The following is a 17,092-nucleotide window of genomic DNA, read 5'->3' as shown; positions in this document are numbered from 1 at the left end:
AAATGCTCAAAGAACTCAAAGAAACCATGGATCGAGTTGAACAGAACACTAATAAGAACCAAGAACATATGAAGACAGAAATCATAAAATTCCAAACTGAAAAAACAGTCCTGAAAAAATCAGTAAACGAATTGAATGACAAAATGGATAAGCTCTACACCAGGGTAACAGAAGCTGAGAATAGAATTGGTGCTGTGGAATATGAAATAAATAACAACTCTATACAGCAGAAGAAATTGGAAAAAAAACTTAAAGCAAATGAACAGACAATGGAAAAATTAGTCAAAGAATGGGGACAGATGAAAATAGAAGTTTATGATAAGCTCAACAGAAACAACTTAAGAATCATTGGAGTCCCAGAAACCCAGGAAGAAAATTTCCAGGAAGAATTAACGGTCAAGAACATCATTAAAGAGAAACTTCCAGAGCTAAAGAATATATGCAATCAAATCCTGCATGCCCGAAGAGTACCAACCAAAAGAGACCCCCTCGGTTCTTTTTTTTTTTTCTTTTTTTTTTTTTTTTTTGGTTTTTGGGCCACACCCGGTAACGCTCAGGAGTTACTCCTGGCTATGTGCTCAGAAGTCGCTCCTGACTTGGGGGACCATATGGGACTCCAGGGGATCGAACCGCGGTCCGTCCTAGGCTAGAGCAGGCAAGGCAGGCACCTTACCTCTAGTGCCACTGCGCCGACCCCTACCCTCAGTTCTTAACCTGTTAGGCACCAAAACCAACCTCCTTCCCAACAGACCACCATCCAGCTCCTCAATGAAAGACACCCTCTGGATCCCTCATCTTGTGTCTCAGCAAGAAATCACAACCAATAAGCCTCCTGACTCAAGCTTGTGACCCCTATCAACCCCATCAAATTGTGGATGGTTGCATGATACTGGATTCAGTTGCAGCAAAACCCCCAATTCAAGGACACTACAGGACTCTGAAATGCTGCAAATCACATCTTAAACTCTAGACCAAAGTCTGTGATACAAAAAAGTACCTTGGCTTTCACTCCCCACAAGAATATCTCAGAAGACCTAATTGGGAGGCCTATATTGCTTACATAAGCTTAATACCTTTAAAATAATGTATCTTAAGATATGTATTCCTAAACATACATATAGCCTCCCCCATTACTTTCTTTCTTCAAATACCTTTATTTTCCTTTTTATTTTCTCAATTTCCTTTCTTTTTTTATATCTCAATTTCATCTATATATTCTATTTTTTTCATCTATATATTCTATTTTTATATATATATTTTCTCTCCCCTCACCAGTTTTGGTGCTGTTTATTACAAAATCTAAGAAAATGTCTTGCCTGGGACAAAAGCTCAGACCACACCACAGATACTGTACGTGTGGCCTGTCATCCTTATCCAGAATAGCACCAGCAATACAAAAGGACACCATATGTTTTTGTATAGGCACAGTAAATAAGGGGAAATCATGGACTCAGACACAAGATCTTATCTTCTAAGGATAAGAACTCACACTTTTTATACAAGGGTGCCTCCCATCCTGGACATATGTCATGTGGATACAACTCAGTCTCCACAAGATTGGACAATGTTAGTTCATTCTCAAACCCCAGATCCCAGATGTAGAACTGAAACAACCCCCCCGCAACAACACCAGCAACTAATCTCCATTGGGAGATATACTTGTGCCAGTGTTAATATGACAACGAGGACAGCGAGGAAATGACAACTTGACCTAAGACCAGGAGGTCCTATCACATCACCTAACACTAAGAGGAAGTCAGAAGATTTATCGTCCTTTAAACTATGAAAACTAAGAGCGCTAACTACAGAAAACTGACTTTGACAACTGTGACTGGGCAGAACGTACCTTGAGACCATTAAGGAAAATCCTACCCTAGGCTATAGCCCAGGTCTCCTACAAAAATCAAGATTTCTTAGTGCAGAGGCCCAATTCTGACAACAGAGACTGAGCAGAACCTTTGGAACCATAATTTCCTAGACTTCGGCTTAGGGAACGAGCAAAAACATGGAGCACATAATACAAAAAACTGAACACACCAACAATGTTGGAAAAGTACCTCTAGAATCTTAAAGACTCTATCCTAGGCTTTGTCCTAGGACCTGCACAAACACCAAGATTGCTGGCTACAGTGGTCTTATTTTCTCATCCACAACCGAGAGGAAAGGCTCCTGACATCATGAAAAAACAAACAAAACAAACAAACAAACAAAAAAACCCTGGGATATGGCAATGAGAAGGTATGGAGCCAGTGGTTGTTTCCATGACAATATGCTTCAAGAGTGGAGAAACCCTGAATCTCTTAGGCCACGGGAATTTCCTTCCTTCCCCAATACTTACTGTGCCTATACACACACACACACACACACACACACACACACACACACACACACACACACAAAATGGTGGGGTAACACCAAGCCCTGCCACTGTACCACTTTTTTTGGTTTTGTTTGGCTTTATTTTTTTTTTGTTTGTTTACTTGATATTATTTCACTTCTCTTTTTTCTTCCACTTTTTTCTTTCTTTTCCACTTTTGTGGATATTATTCAGTGATTTTTTTTCTTTCTATTTTAGTAGTTGATACCAAGTTTTTTCTTTTCTTTTCCTTAACCTTTTTATCTCCAACAGAATAGCATAACTTGAATCACTCAGCCTCATAAATTGAGGGGGGAAAAGAATGATACCAGGACCAGTCATATGAACATGTAGTGTAAATAAAAAATGACCAGACTGGAACAACAAACAGAATAGATACCCAACCTATAACATGCTGTATGGTGGAGACCAATTACACTAGGATTCTGGTGGGGGTAAAGGAGGGATATGTGGGAGACAAGCTGAGAACAGGAGTGGAGGAAGGAAAACATTGGTGGTGGGAAAGCCCTTCATTCATTGTCACTATGTACTGTAAATAATTCTGTGTAATGAAATTCAGTCACAATAAAAATATTTGTATTATAAAAAAACAACAAAACAACAACAAGATTGATAGACCACTGGCAAAGAAAAAGAGAGAGAGAGAAACTTGATAAATCATATTAGGAATGAAAAAGGAGAGATCACTACTGATATGGCAGAGATTCAAAGGGTAAAAAGATACTACTTTGAGAAACTCTATGCCACTAAAAATGAGAAGAAATGGATAAATTCTTGGACTCTTATAATCTTCCATGGTTGAAGGAAGAGGATGTAGCATATCTAAACACCCCCATCACTATTGATGAAATTAAAACGGTAATCAAATGTCTGCCAAAAACAAAAGCCCAGGCCCAGATGGATTCACTAATGAATTCTTTCAAACTTTCCAAGAGGAACTACTACCAATCCTGGCAAGACTCTTTCATGAAATTGAAAAAACAGAAACACTTCCGAATAGCTTTTATGAAGCCAGCATCACCTTGATACCTAAACCAGACAGAGATGCTAAGAAAAAAAGAAAATTACAGACCAATATCGCTGATGAATGCAGATGCACAGATCCTCAACAAAATCCTGGCAAATAGGATTCAATGCCTCATTAAGAAGATCATCCACTACGATCAAGTAGGTTTCATCCCAGGAATGCAAGGACCGTTTAACATCCCTAAGTCTATCAACATAATACACAATATCAAACAAGAAAAATAAAAATCACGTGATCATATCAATAGACGCAGAGAAAGCATTTGATAAGGTCCAACACCCATTCTTGATCAAAACTCTCAGCAAGATGGGAATGAAAGGAACCTTTTTCAATCTAGTTAAGGCCATCTACCACAAGCCAGTGGCAAATATTATCCTCAATGGAGTAAAACTAAAAGCCTTCCCTCTAAATTCTGGCACAAGACAAGGCTGTCCTCTCTCACTACTCCTATTCAACATAGCACTAGAAGTACTCACTATAGCGGTTAGGCAAGAAAAAGATATCAAGCGAATCCAGATGAAAAGGAAGAAGTCGGGCCCAGAGAGATAGCACAGCGGTGCTAGCCTTGCAAGCAGTCGATCCAGGACCTAAGGTGGTTGGTTCGAATCCCGGTGTCCCATATGGTCCCCCGTGCCTGCCAGGAGCTATTTCTGAGCAGACAGCCAGGAGTAACCCCTGAGCACCGCCGGGTGTGGCCCAAAAACCAAAAAAAAAAAGAAAAAAAAAAAGAAAAGGAAGAAGTCAAGCTCTCACTGTTTGCAGATGGCATGATACAGTACTTAGAAAACCCTAAAGACTCTACCAAAAAGCTTCTAGAAACAATAGACTCATATAGCAAGGTAGCAAGCTACAAAATTAACACAAAAAAATCAATGGCCTTTCTATACAGCAATAGTAATAAGGAAGAAATGGACATTAAAAAAATAACCCCATTCACAATAGTCCACAGAAAGTCAAATATCTTGGAATCAACTTGACTAAAAATGTGAAGGACATATACAAAGAAAACTATAAAACTTTGCCTCAAGAAATAAGAGAGGACACGCAGAAATGGAAACATATACCCTGCTCATGGATTGGCAGGATTAACATCATCAAAATGGCAATACTCCCCAAAGCATTATACAGATTTAATGCGATCCCTCTAAAGATACCCATGACATTCTTCAAAGAAGTGGATCAGGCACTGTTGAAATTCATTTGGAACAATAAACACCCTAGAATAGCTAAAGCAATCATTGGGAAAAAGAATATGGGAGGAATTACTTTCCCCAACTTTAAACTGTACTACAAAGCAATAGTTATCAAAACAGCATGGTATTGGAATAAAGATAGGCCCTCAGATCAGTGGAATAGGCTTGAATACTCAGAGAATGTTCCCCAGACATACAATCACCTAATATTTGATAAAGGAGCAGGAAATCCTAAATGAAGCAAAGAAAGCCTCTTCAACAAGTGGTGTTGGCACAACTGGATAGCCACTTGCAAAAAATTGAACTTAGACCACCAGTTAACATCATGTACGAAGGTAAAATTCAAATGGATTAAAGACCTCGATATCAGACCCAAAACCATAAGATATATAGAACAAAACGTAGGCAAAACACTCCAGGACATTGAGACTACAGGCATATTCAAGGAGGAAACTGCACTCTCCAAGCAAGTGAAAGCAGAGATTAGCAGATGGGAATATATTAAGCTGAGAAGCTACTGTACCTCAAAGGAAATAGCGCCCAGGATACAAGAGCCACCCACTGAGTGGCAGAAACTATTCACCCAATACTCATCAGATAAGGGGCTAATCTCCAAAATATACAAGGCACTGACAGAACTTTACAAGAAAAAAACATCTAATCCCATCAAAAAATGGGGAGAAAAAATAGACAGACACTTTGACGAAGAAGAAATACAATGACCAAAAGACACATGAAAAAGTGCTCCACATCACTAATCATCAGGGAGATGCAAATCAAAACAAGATGAGATACCACCTCACTCCACAGAGAATGGCACACATCACAAAGAATGAGAACAAGCAGTGTTGGTGGGAATGTGGAGAGAAAGGAACTCTTATCCACTGTTGGTGGGAATGCCGCCTAGTTCAACCTTTATGGAAAGCAATATGAAGATTTCTCCAAAAATTGGAAATCGAGCTCCCATACAACCCAGCTATACCACTGATAGGAATATACCCTAGGAACACAAAAAATACAATACAAAAATCCATTCCTTACACCTATATTCATTGCAGCACTATTTACCATAGCAAGACTCTGGAAACAACCAAGATGCCCTTCAACAGATGAATGGCTAAAGAAACTGTGGTACATATACAGAATGGAATATTATGCAGCTGTCAAGAGAGATGAAGTCATGAAATTCCTATACATGGATGTACATGGAATCTATTATGCTGAGTGAAATATGTCAGAGAGAGAGAGAAAGATGCAGAATGGTCTCATTCATCTATGGGTTTTAACAAAAATGAAAGACATTCTTGCAATAATAATTTTCAGACACAAAAGAGAAAAGAGCTGGAAGTTCCAGCTCACCTATGAAGCTCACCGCAGAGTGATGAGTTTAGTTAGAGAAACAACTACATTCTGAACTGTCTTAATGAGAATGTATGAGGGAAATTGAATGTCTGTCTAGAGTACAGGCGGGGGTTGGATGGGGAGGAGGGAGATTTGGGACATTGGTGATGGGAATGTTGCACTGGCGATGGGTTGTGTTCTTTACATGACTGAAACCCATACACAATCATATATGTAATCAAGGTGTTTAAATAAAATAAAATATATTAAAAAAACAACAAAAATGATTAAAGGGTTTAGATATATATACAACTTCAGTTTTCTAACCCCTCTGTTTATCAAAGTTCCTTCTGTGTATGGAACCCCTGTAGAATAGGAATTTATCCAAATAATCTTTGTAGGTGCCTGCCATTTAGCATGGAAAATGGGATCTTCCCAGTATGTTCAGAGCAAAAATAAGCCAGTTTGCTCTACCTCTATTTCAGGTAAGTGAGTACCCTGGGTAAGCCTATCTTTTGCAAAGAGACAAGGGATGCCCTTCTCCCTTTCTCCTTTCCAGCTTTCCCTCTATCCTTTCCTTCCCTTTCTAGTTCCCTTTAATTTTTTTTTTTATTGGTTTGGGGGCTACCATAGGCTGTGGCGGCTCTGAGCTTGGGGATCACATCTGGCAGGGCTCAAGGGACTACTCCAGCTGTCATGCTGGAACCCAGGTGCAAGGCAAGAGCCCTACCTGCCATACCAGCACCTTTCAACTTCCTTCCATTTGTCCACACGGGCCAGCTTCGAATTTTCTCAACTCTTACTCCAATGTTTGCTCGCTCGGTTCCTCTAACTTACTATGCACCTCCGACCTGTCTTTCACCCACGTTATTTCCACATCGATGGTGAGGGCCATCAACATAGTCTGTCACAGACGTGTCAGAGAAGGAGCAGGCCTGCCACCAGCAAGCAGACCTGCCAAACAGGCACGGAGACGTGTTTCCCTGCCAGGGACCATCTGCGGCGGCGGGAAGGCGAGTGGGGACTCCCTCCCCGCGTGGTTACCTGCCTCCCCCGCCCGAGCGCCGCGCCCAGCCAGCAGCGGGCGGAGCCACTGGGTTCGGGGCCGCCCCACCCACTGGGCGCCCGAGCTCGGCCTCCGGATCGCCGCCGCTTCCCAGCCGTCCGTCCGGGGGCCGAGGGCGATGCTCGCAGCCTCCTCTTGCTGGGGAGCAGTTCGTGTCCGCGCGGCCGGGCGCTCGGCTCGCTTTCCGCGTTCCGGAGAAGTTGTGTCCGAGCCTGCGGCGCCTCCTTCTCCGCCCCTGCGCCCCGCCCCTCGGGCCGGAGCCTGGATTCGAGCGCGGCCGGGCCCGGGGGCGTCGCGGCTTCTCCTCCTCGACCCGAGTCCCTCGCTGACCCGGGGGCCCCTCGCGCCCGGAGCGCGGCAGCCGCGCGAGCCTTGCCCGGGACCCCGCGGAGCTCGGCGGGGATGCGGGCTGCTCTGTGAGCGGCGGCGCTAGGGCCATGTCCGGCGCCCGCTGCCGGACCCTGTACCCCTTCTCCGGGGAGCGGCACGGCCAGGGGCTGCGCTTCGCGGCGGGCGAAGTGATCGCGCTGCTGCAAGTCCCGGACGGCGGCTGGTGGGAGGGCGAGAAGGAAGACGGGAGCCGCGGCTGGTTTCCGGCGAGCTACGTGCAGTTGCTCGAGGTGAGTGCGGGAAGGGCCGGTGGCGGGGCGGCTGCACTCGTGGCTCGGTCCTCCGCGCGCCTTCGTACCTGTTGCCCTCAGCGCCGCCGCGGGTGCTCCTGGAGGCAGGACCTCTGGGGACCCGGGACCCGCCTCTGGCTGCTCGGCCCTCAGCTCCAACTCCTGAAAACTGCCGAGACAGACCACTCCCCTCAAGGCATGGCCAGCGCCCTGCGCCCCTCTCCTCCTCTTCCTCCTCTCCCTCTCCCCCCAGGACCCTCGCCGTTTCGGGCTTTCTGAGCAGATCTTGACGGCCCAGGGAAGTGTGGACTTGTTGCATGTGTGAGTTCTGCAGCAGACAGGCATGTTCTGGGTACTGGCTGGGGCCAGAGAAGGTTTGCTACAATTGGATGTTTTTAGAGAAGATGCACCAGGGATCCGGGGCCAGAAAGTGGCTTAGATCCCCTTCTCACACCTCGGCATGCTGACCCCTGAGTCTAGAGCTTGCAGCCTGCCTACCCCTGGAAAACGGTGTTGCCCTGGGTCAGTCTGTCTTGCAACTCGGCGGACCGCCCACTTTCTGGTCAGCTGAGCCTGGCTGGCTGGCTGGCTGGCTGTCAGAGCCCTGTCAGTGGATTTAACTCAAGTGTGCTGAAGCCCCCGGTTAGCGCCATCTCCACAGACCCAGCTCTCAATTCAAAACTTGAGAGTGACTTGTTCTGGGCTTCTGGCCTGGTCCCAGGGCTGCAATACCTGCTGAGCCAAGTCTGCTGGCTGACTTTTGTCTGGGTGACAGTTGGGAGGCCTGTTCTAATCGCCGAGCTCATACTCATATCATAAGTGGAATAGAAGTTACTAAAGTCCTTTGGGTGGGGTAAGGGGACGAGGCATGCCCTTTAGGACATCACTTTTATTAAAAGCCACATGACTTGGGTTTGTTGTAGAGACAAAACCACTAATTAGTGGTTACCACCAGTGTGTATTTGGAATTAATTTATAATTTAACACTGGCCCTATTTTGCAAAACACAACGTAGCAAATTTATTTGAAAATGGTCCTGTGCAGTGCAGGAAAAATAGATTAAAGGATTTGCAGGTGAGTTTGTTGGGGAATTATGCAGTGACAATAGATTCTATTCTTAAAAATTGAGTCTGTGGGGCCGGAACGGTGCGCAAGCGGTAGGGCATTTGCTTTCGCGCGCTGACCTAGGATGGACTGTGGTTTTATCCCCTGGTGTCCCATATGGTCTCCCAAGCCAGGAGCGATTTCAGAGCGCATAGCCAGGAGTAACCCCTGAGTGTCACCGAGAGTGGCCCCCCCCAAAAAAAATCGAGCTTGACATCATGTTTTTTTCAGGTCCAGAACAACAAAATTCATTCTTAAAAGTAGTAGCATTTTAGCAAGCTTATGCTGAGAAGACCTTTTCTGGAGTTTTATGGTTAGGTTTTATGGTTAGACTTTTTTTGTTTTGTTTTGGGGCCACACCGTATGATGCTCAGGGATTACTCCTGGCTATGCGCTCAGAAATCTCTCCTGGCTTGGGGGACTGCAATGGATGCCGGGAGATCAAACCATGGTCTATCCTATGTCAGACATGTGCAAGGCAAGCGTCCTACTGCTTGTGTCACTGCTCCAGCCCCATTTTTCTGGATTTTATAAAAGTCCATGTTCTGGAACCTTCTTAGTTATCTATTTTGAGAAACGGTTTATGTAAAGAAGAGACACACGTATGTTTCTCAGTATTCATGGCCCCAAGGTTTTCTTTTTTTTTTTTTTTATTAATTAAGATTTGAGAGAACGTAAGTCTGTCTGAGTCTCTGCTAAGTCAAGCCCTATAGGGAAATACACTGCAATATAGGGATTTTTTTTTTTGGTGGCTATCTATTTCCAGGAAATATTTATGTGGAAATTTGGCTGTTGAATGACTGACCTTTAGGGAGTGTCCTAGATAGACTCAGCCAGCTATGTTCTGGGTGGTGGTAAGACTGGTGACTTTCCTTGATTTGGCTGTGTTAGCAGGACTATAATGGCACTACTTTTTTTTGGGGGGGCGGGGGGGAGGATGGTGGATCTGATCCAGGAGACAAGCTGAAAGATGAACTCGGACAGTTTTGAGTGGGCCAGCTGTATCTCTTGGCATAAACATATTCAGGAAATCTCTGGTCCTATCTTTCAGATAACTCCTTCTGGTGAGATGGGATAGAAGCATCTATCAGTGAACAGTATCCATGAGAGGGGATCTCTTTAGCTCAACATCTAATATGAGCTATGATTTATATGTGCACTGCCACCAGTTCTTTTAATAACTGTCAAGAGAGAGAAACAATCTATTTTACAGACACACAAACTATATGAGAAAGGTAAAGGAAGTTGCTTTAATGCTTGTATATTTCCTTAGCAGGCCAGCTGACTAATATAGGATAGTCTAAATTTCTATGCTAAAAAGCTCTGAGGGGAATGCTAGATTATTTTGGAAACAGGCCAGTATAGCTCCTGAGGTCAACTGGTGATGATACCCCTTAACTGGAGACTAAATTGCTGGTACTTGCTCTTACTTGGAACATGTGTACTGCTAGATTTGAAGATGTCAAACTGCTACTGCAATTTGACTGTACTTGGTGGCTGCCAATTTTTCCACAGGGGACCTTTATGGGCCTGGTACTAGGGCGAGGTTGGTAGATCAGGCCTTTTGCATTTTGGAACTTTGTATTTAAGCAGACTTTGTGTCAAAGACTGGTTTGCAGAGTTCTCATGGTGGCTACTGATGAAATCATATAAGGATTGATCAAGTCTAAAAAGGTAGAAGCCAGAAGTACAGGGAAGGGGTCCAGAGATACTTACGGTGGTAAGTTTTACAGTCTACCTGGGGTGCCTGGCACTTGTCTAGCTTGGGACGTAGAATTCAAAAGGTCACAGGAATAATTGGGGTGACAAGTACAGAGAAATTAGACTCTGCTGATTTTCTGGGGAAGGGTTGAAAGAAGATGCACAATTGAAGATTATATCCTTAATGGATTCCCCTTATACAAATGTACCTTTTGTTCTTTGGGAAAAGAGTGATACCAGGAAGCCCCATTGTATATGAAAAATGTGGCAAATGGACACTCCTTTAGGATTCTGGCCAAAATGGATTCCTCCTCTAGGATTCCTCTTTATTTTACATGAAAATAAGTGGGAACGAATAGATTTGGGCTGTTAGGAAATATATGACATGACGGGAGTTATGAATTAATTCTGAGAGGCCAAAAGATCTTCTCTAGTGGCCAGCCAAATAGAACTGGGAGATTCTGGTCCCTGTTACTAGGGAAATTTCTTTCCTTTTTTTCTTTTTTTTGGGGGGTGGGGTGGGGCCATACCTGACGATGCTCAGGGGTTACTCCTGGCTATGTGCTCAGAAATGGCTCCTGGCTTGGGGGACCATATAGGATGCCGGGGGGATGGAATCGTGGTCTGTCCTAGGTCAGCCACGTGCAAGGCACACACCCTACCGCTGCACCATCAGCCCCTACTGGGGAAATTTCTTTGATTAGGATTCCAGGGAGGCACACATGTGTTGCCTGGGTACATGGTGCCTGACTACATGTCACCTGTATCTCCCTCTTGAGATGTAACTTTTCTATTTTCATGTTGGGTTGTGTATAAGGGCTCTCCACCTTTGGAGAAGTCCACAGTTACTCTTGAGCACGCTATTTGTAACTCTCGTTCTTTTAATCTTTTCCTTCCCTTTCCTCAGTACTTCCAAATAAAATATATTTCACGTCAAAAAAAAAAAAAAGACTAAGGAAATGTGGTGTTCTTTAGGAAAGCCCAAGGAGAGGCATGTGGAAGCCTTGTTAAAGATTCTAGCCATCAAGAATTGGCAGCCAATTCCTTCTCAAAAGGGTAGAGACTTGAGAAGTAAGAACCATAGCTGCCTGTGAGATGAATTCTTAAATAAAAACAGTCAAAAATTGTTCTTGTATATTCATTTATCTCTTTTCAGCTTGTCCAGAGTGGTTATTTCCAACTATCACTGTTATAGTGGTCTTTTCTCTAACTACACTAACTTCTCTTTGTGGCAAGCTTTCTTTTTTTTTTTTTTTTTTTTGTGATTTTTGGGTCACACCCGGCAGTGCTCAGGGGTTATTTCTGGCTCCAGGCTCAGAAATTGCTCCTGGCAGGCACAGGGGACCATATGGGGCGCCGGGATTCGAACCGATGACCTCCTGCATGAAAGGCAAACGCCTTACCTCCATGCTATCTCTCCGGCCCCTTTCTATTGCAAGTGCTCCTGGCTCTCAGTTTTATTGCTTTTAGGTATTATTGCCATACTATCTGTGATGTGTGTCAGTCTCTGGCATGAGAGATGTAGGATGTTGTATATTGTATGTGACTGAAATTCAATCATGAATAACTTTATAGCTGTATATCTCACAGTGATTTAATTAAAATATTTATAAAAGATAATCTTTCTTGAGTATCCTTTCAGCAATGATCATGGAGAGAAGCTGAGAACACTTCTAATATGTAAGGAAATGTGGCAGAAAACCAGAAGTGATGAAGACCTGAAATTGGCAAGGACTAGAGACTTGCAGATGCTTATTTTGCCATCTTCAAGTTAGGCTTGAGTTTAGCTCATAGACACGGAAGCTTTGTAGGGGAGTTTCCACTAGGATTTAGGGATGTATGAAGACTGAGAAACATCTACTAGAGAAACTAGGATAGCTGGAAGAAAAAGTCCAGATCTTCATTTCCAGGGAAAAATTGGAGAGCCAGACATGGTGCTCACTGCCTGGAAAGGCCCAGTGACTGAAGGGCTGACCCTGCCCCAGATATTTCGTTTTTACTTTTTATTTACTTGGTTTTTTTGTTTCTGGGCCACACCTGGGCATTTCTCAGGGATTACTCCTGGCTCTACACTCAGGAATTATTCCTGGCTGGCTCAGGGGACCATATAGGATGTCAGGTATCAAATCTGGTAGGCCACATGCAAGTAAGCATCCTACTAGTTGTGCTATCACTCCGGTTTCACTCCAAATATTTCTTATTACCTACTCTTTCTTTGAGCTATGAGAAGAAATTAGTGAACTGAGAGATTGTTCATTGGAAAATAAATTATATAGCTTTTGGGAAATATGGGGTGGGATGGGTGGGTTGGAATGTAAATACAACAGAACTTTGTTTGACCTCAGTTGCTGTTCTTAGAATCCAAACCCTGACTGGATGATCCAGAGGTAAAAGAACTAAAAGACAAATACTAAGAGGTAAGAAGTACTAAAAGAAAAGTACTAAGAGGGGCCAGAGAGATAGCACAGCAGTGTTTGCCTTGCAAGCAGCCAATCCAGGACCTAAGGTGGTTGGTTCGAATCCCGGTGTACCATATGGTCCCCTGTGCCTGCCAGGAGCTATTTCTGAGCAGATAACCAGGAGTAACCCCTGAGCACTGCTGCCAGGTGTGGCCCAAAAACCAAAAATAAAAATAAAATAAAAAAGTTCTAAGAAGTCAGAGAATTAAGAGGTGAGAAGTACTAAGAGACTGAAAGTGTTTTGTTGGGGTACTTGTGATCATGCTTATGCTAATGGAATTTTCAAGTATGATATGTTAGAGAAAGAGTTTTTGCAGTCTATCCTCCAACCTGTTTATTATTATCTTACACATTTCTGTATGCTGATTGGGCTGTCTGGGTGGTTTTTATGCCTACCTGCCTGCCTTGGTGTTTCTCATACAGTTGCAATGCAATGATCTGGAGTTGGAGTCCTAGTGGCTCAAGTGGGCTTTAATTCCCAACATGGCATATTTATTCACATGTCTGTTGCACTGCTCCTCTTCTGGGTTGCTTTGTTCCTGATAGCTTGTCCTCCAGGACATTTATTCATGTTCTTTCTCTTCTGGTAGTTAGAGTTTTTACATGTTGGCAGAATTCCAAGATTACCAAATACAAATTTCAAGGCCATATTAAGGTTCAGAATATCACTTAATTTCTATTATATTTTATTGGTAGAGTGAGGTGTAGGACTATTTTAAATTCATGAGGGATGGAGGTGTATAAAGGTTTGATTCAGGAAGGCAAGTCTTATTTTGAAAATTAGTACCTCAGATGAGTAGGGAAAGATGTGCAGGAAAGAAGTGGGCTTGTATAACCCATGAGGGAAACTATGCCTGAATAACTGATGGGAGCCCCAGAGGAAGTGAAAGTGCAGGGAACTTGGCACTTCTCCATCTTTTAGTAAGGTGCCAGTAATTTCTTTATAAAGGCTACATGATAAATGATATACTGCAGCTGGGTTTAAAACCAGATTTTCCTGTCCCTGAAGCCTGAATTTGTCCTATGGGCCAATGACATACCAGCATAGCCATTTTAGACTGTGGCATTAATAGACACACCTCATCTGAGCTACTAAATGCTTGATATGGTACATATATTGCTTTTAATAGCCTCTTCTCTGCAATGTGAAAATGACCGCAAGTGGTGTGACCTCATCCGTCTTGCATTTTTTTTTTAAAGATAATCTTAATCTGTTCACTAGAGAGCTAGTTAGGTCTCATTAATGGTAGTATTGTGACCAAAAAAGACCAACTTGCTTTCTGCTATCTTCACTAAGTCATCTTTCCCTTCAGTGTAGGGGCTGCATTTGTACCTCCTGCTGTTTGCAAACCTAACATCCATCATCTAGACTGCCTCTCTCCTTTTTACTAAAGTGGTATGCTGGTCTGGTCAAGTGGTCCCATGACTTCAAAGTAGTGGGAAAGTTTAACAGATTCATTAAGTCCAAGGCATCTTCACAAATGTACCTTATCAAACTGTTGGCAGAAATTCCCAAGATCTGTTAACCACTGCATGAATCCTTGCTGTCTACTATTTACTGAGAAGCATGAATGTGATACATAACTTGCTTGTACTCAGCTTAAAAGGGCACAGTTTTTACCTGATAGCCTGGTCCACCACATCTGTTAGCACGGTCAATGCTTTGTTAGTTTTTGTTATTATTGTTTAGTTTGATCTTGTGTGTTGTGTATATGCACATGTATGTAAGCCATACACACATGCTAGGTATTAAGAATTTTATTAAGCCTCACTAGGGTCATTGTTCTCACAGCTTGCTCTCTTATTAATCACCGCAGCGTGACTACAAATGATGTTTGTATTTTAATAAACCCCCTGAATTTAATTGCAAAAATAACACATTCTCTTCTTTTTGCAACAGTAAAGCTTCTGGGATAGTATTTATATCTATGGAGAGAAGTAGAAAGGCTGGTCACTTTATTCTTTTCAAAGCAGATTATGGGAAACATTCTGTAGGTGTGGTTGCAATAGTTGTATGAAATGTGAATTTTATAAGAAATCATAAGAGAAATCACCATTTCTTCCTTCACATTTAGTATCTTTCCTGTCTAGTGTCTGAAAATTTTTTATTAGTTCAACTTCCTCACTCACTGTATAGTATCCCATGCTATCTAAAAATAGAACATTCCTGTAAAACCTTGCATACGTGAAATGTTGTCAGGTAAAGAAACAATTCTCATTTATTAGATTTTTTTGAACATTTCTTGGACCTTAAAATATCCACCAAATTATACAAAACAACACATGAAATAAATAATAATACTCATATTATAGAAGAAGAAATGATTTGATTAAAAAAAACACAACCTGAGGAAAGCAATTCACTGGAAGAGACTTAATAGGCTAATCTTGCTATTCTTGATACTACTTCCTCCAAAATGGCAGTTGCAAAATACAAGCTTGGCATTATTTTGTTTATGTCTTTTGTCATGAAAAAATGAAATCTATGAGATTTTTTTCTGATTACCAAAAATAGATACAAATGTAGGTCTTTATTAAAAAGCAAAGTGGCATAACTTGGCTTTTTAAACAAAATGAGATGGGAGGGAACCAGAGATAACACACACTATAGGGCACTTGCCTTGCTTGTGGTCAACGTGGATTTGACCCATGGCATCCTGATTGGTTCCCCCGTCCAGTTTGGTTACCCTCCTCGAGTTCCAACAGCAGTGATGAGCACAGAGCCAGGAGTAATCCCTGAAAAATGCCAGCTGTGCCTCAAAACAAACCAAATCAAAACAAACCAAAACAAAACAAGTGAGCTAGGGGACTGGAGACACAGTATAATGGGTAAGGCCTTTATTTTGCATGTGGTTGACCCAGGTTCAATCCCTATCACCTCATATGGTTCCCAGAGTATCATCATGAGTGATCCCTAGGTGCAGAGCCAGGAGAAATTCTGTGCACAGCTGAGTGTGATGAATACCCCCCACCCAAATGAGGCATAATTTCCTTAAAATAAAATAAAATAAAATAAAATAAAATAAAATAAAATTCCTTCCCCCTTTTTTTTAAATCTTTTTCAAATTTATTCTGGAGTTGGTATCTAGATGCAGTTACTAGTTGCTCTGTGACCAAGCTATCTTCATAATGATCCCTCTCTTCTCACATCTACCTTCTATCCCTACCCAGCACTCCACAGGTAATATTACCATCATATATGTAATCCACCTATTGCCTAACACTATTTGCCTCTAATGTGTCTTCTTTTGTTCATAGCAAATTGTCTGTTCTTCCATAGAATCTTTTCTTAAAGCACTTATTTCTTAAATAACATTTGCAAACTTTCTCTGTAAAGAACAAGAAAGCACTTAAGACTTTGAGAGCCAAAAGAAGAATTTGAGTTATATTTCATGTTATCTGTAACATGAAAGTTTGTAACATGCAACAAGAAACTAAAAGCATACCTCACATGAGTTGTCACAGCTAGCTAAAACAGCTATAGATTGTTCTGACTTATAGATGGATTTATATTCAATTAAAACTTTTATTTTTTGGATGGTGAAATCTAAATTTGTCATTAAACGTTCATTTGTTTTAGAATGTATTAACTATTAGAAATGTAAATATTTGGGCCGGGAGAGATAGCACAGCGGCATTTGCCTTGCAAGCAGCCGATCCAGGACCTAAGGTGGTTGGTTCGAATCCCGGTGTCCCATATGTTCCCCCGTGCCTGCCAGGAGCTATTTCTGAGCAGACAGCCAGGAGTAACCTCTGAGCACCGCCAGGTGTGGCCCCAAAACCAAAAAAAAAAAAAAAAAAGAAATGTAAATATTCAGGGCCTTAGGTGTTTGCCTTAGACGCAGAAGAACCACGGTTCGAATCCCCCACCCCCACCCCTCCGAGCCTGCCAGGAGAGATTTCTGAGCATAGAGCCAGGAGTAAATCCCTGAGCGCTGCCGGGTGTGACCCCCCACCCCCCCCCCCAAAAAAAAAACAAAATAAAAAAATGTAAATATTCTTAGTATGAAGTTTGCCAATTCCTATTTTCTTGATTATTCATTCACTTAACAGTTATGAGTTTAGTTTGTACTTTTGTGCTCTTGTAGGTGCAGGAGTCATGACATGTTGGACAGGAAAAAAGAAACAGTTAGTTGCTGATGGGGTAAACTTACATTAGAGAGAATAATTTCAAGTGTGATATGGCCAATAAAATAAGTTACTA

General features: G+C 42.4%; 1 protein-coding gene across 1 annotated transcript in view; it reads left to right on the top strand.

Moving 5' to 3' along the window:
- Positions 1-7,383: 7,383 nt before the first annotated feature.
- The window catches only part of GAS7 (growth arrest specific 7), a 281,074-nt gene continuing 271,365 nt past the window's right edge, over positions 7,384-17,092 (top strand). The window contains exon 1 of the mRNA XM_049776888.1: positions 7,384-7,624. Coding sequence (XP_049632845.1) covers positions 7,442-7,624 — 183 coding nt within the window. The 5' untranslated portion in view covers positions 7,384-7,441. The remainder of the gene's footprint in view (positions 7,625-17,092) is intronic.

This window comes from Suncus etruscus, chromosome 7, assembly GCF_024139225.1.
Source record: "Suncus etruscus isolate mSunEtr1 chromosome 7, mSunEtr1.pri.cur, whole genome shotgun sequence".
NCBI classification, from domain to species: domain Eukaryota; kingdom Metazoa; phylum Chordata; class Mammalia; order Eulipotyphla; family Soricidae; genus Suncus; species Suncus etruscus.
Note: the sequence above shows the minus strand (reverse complement) of the source record. Positions and strands in the feature narration are given on the sequence as shown.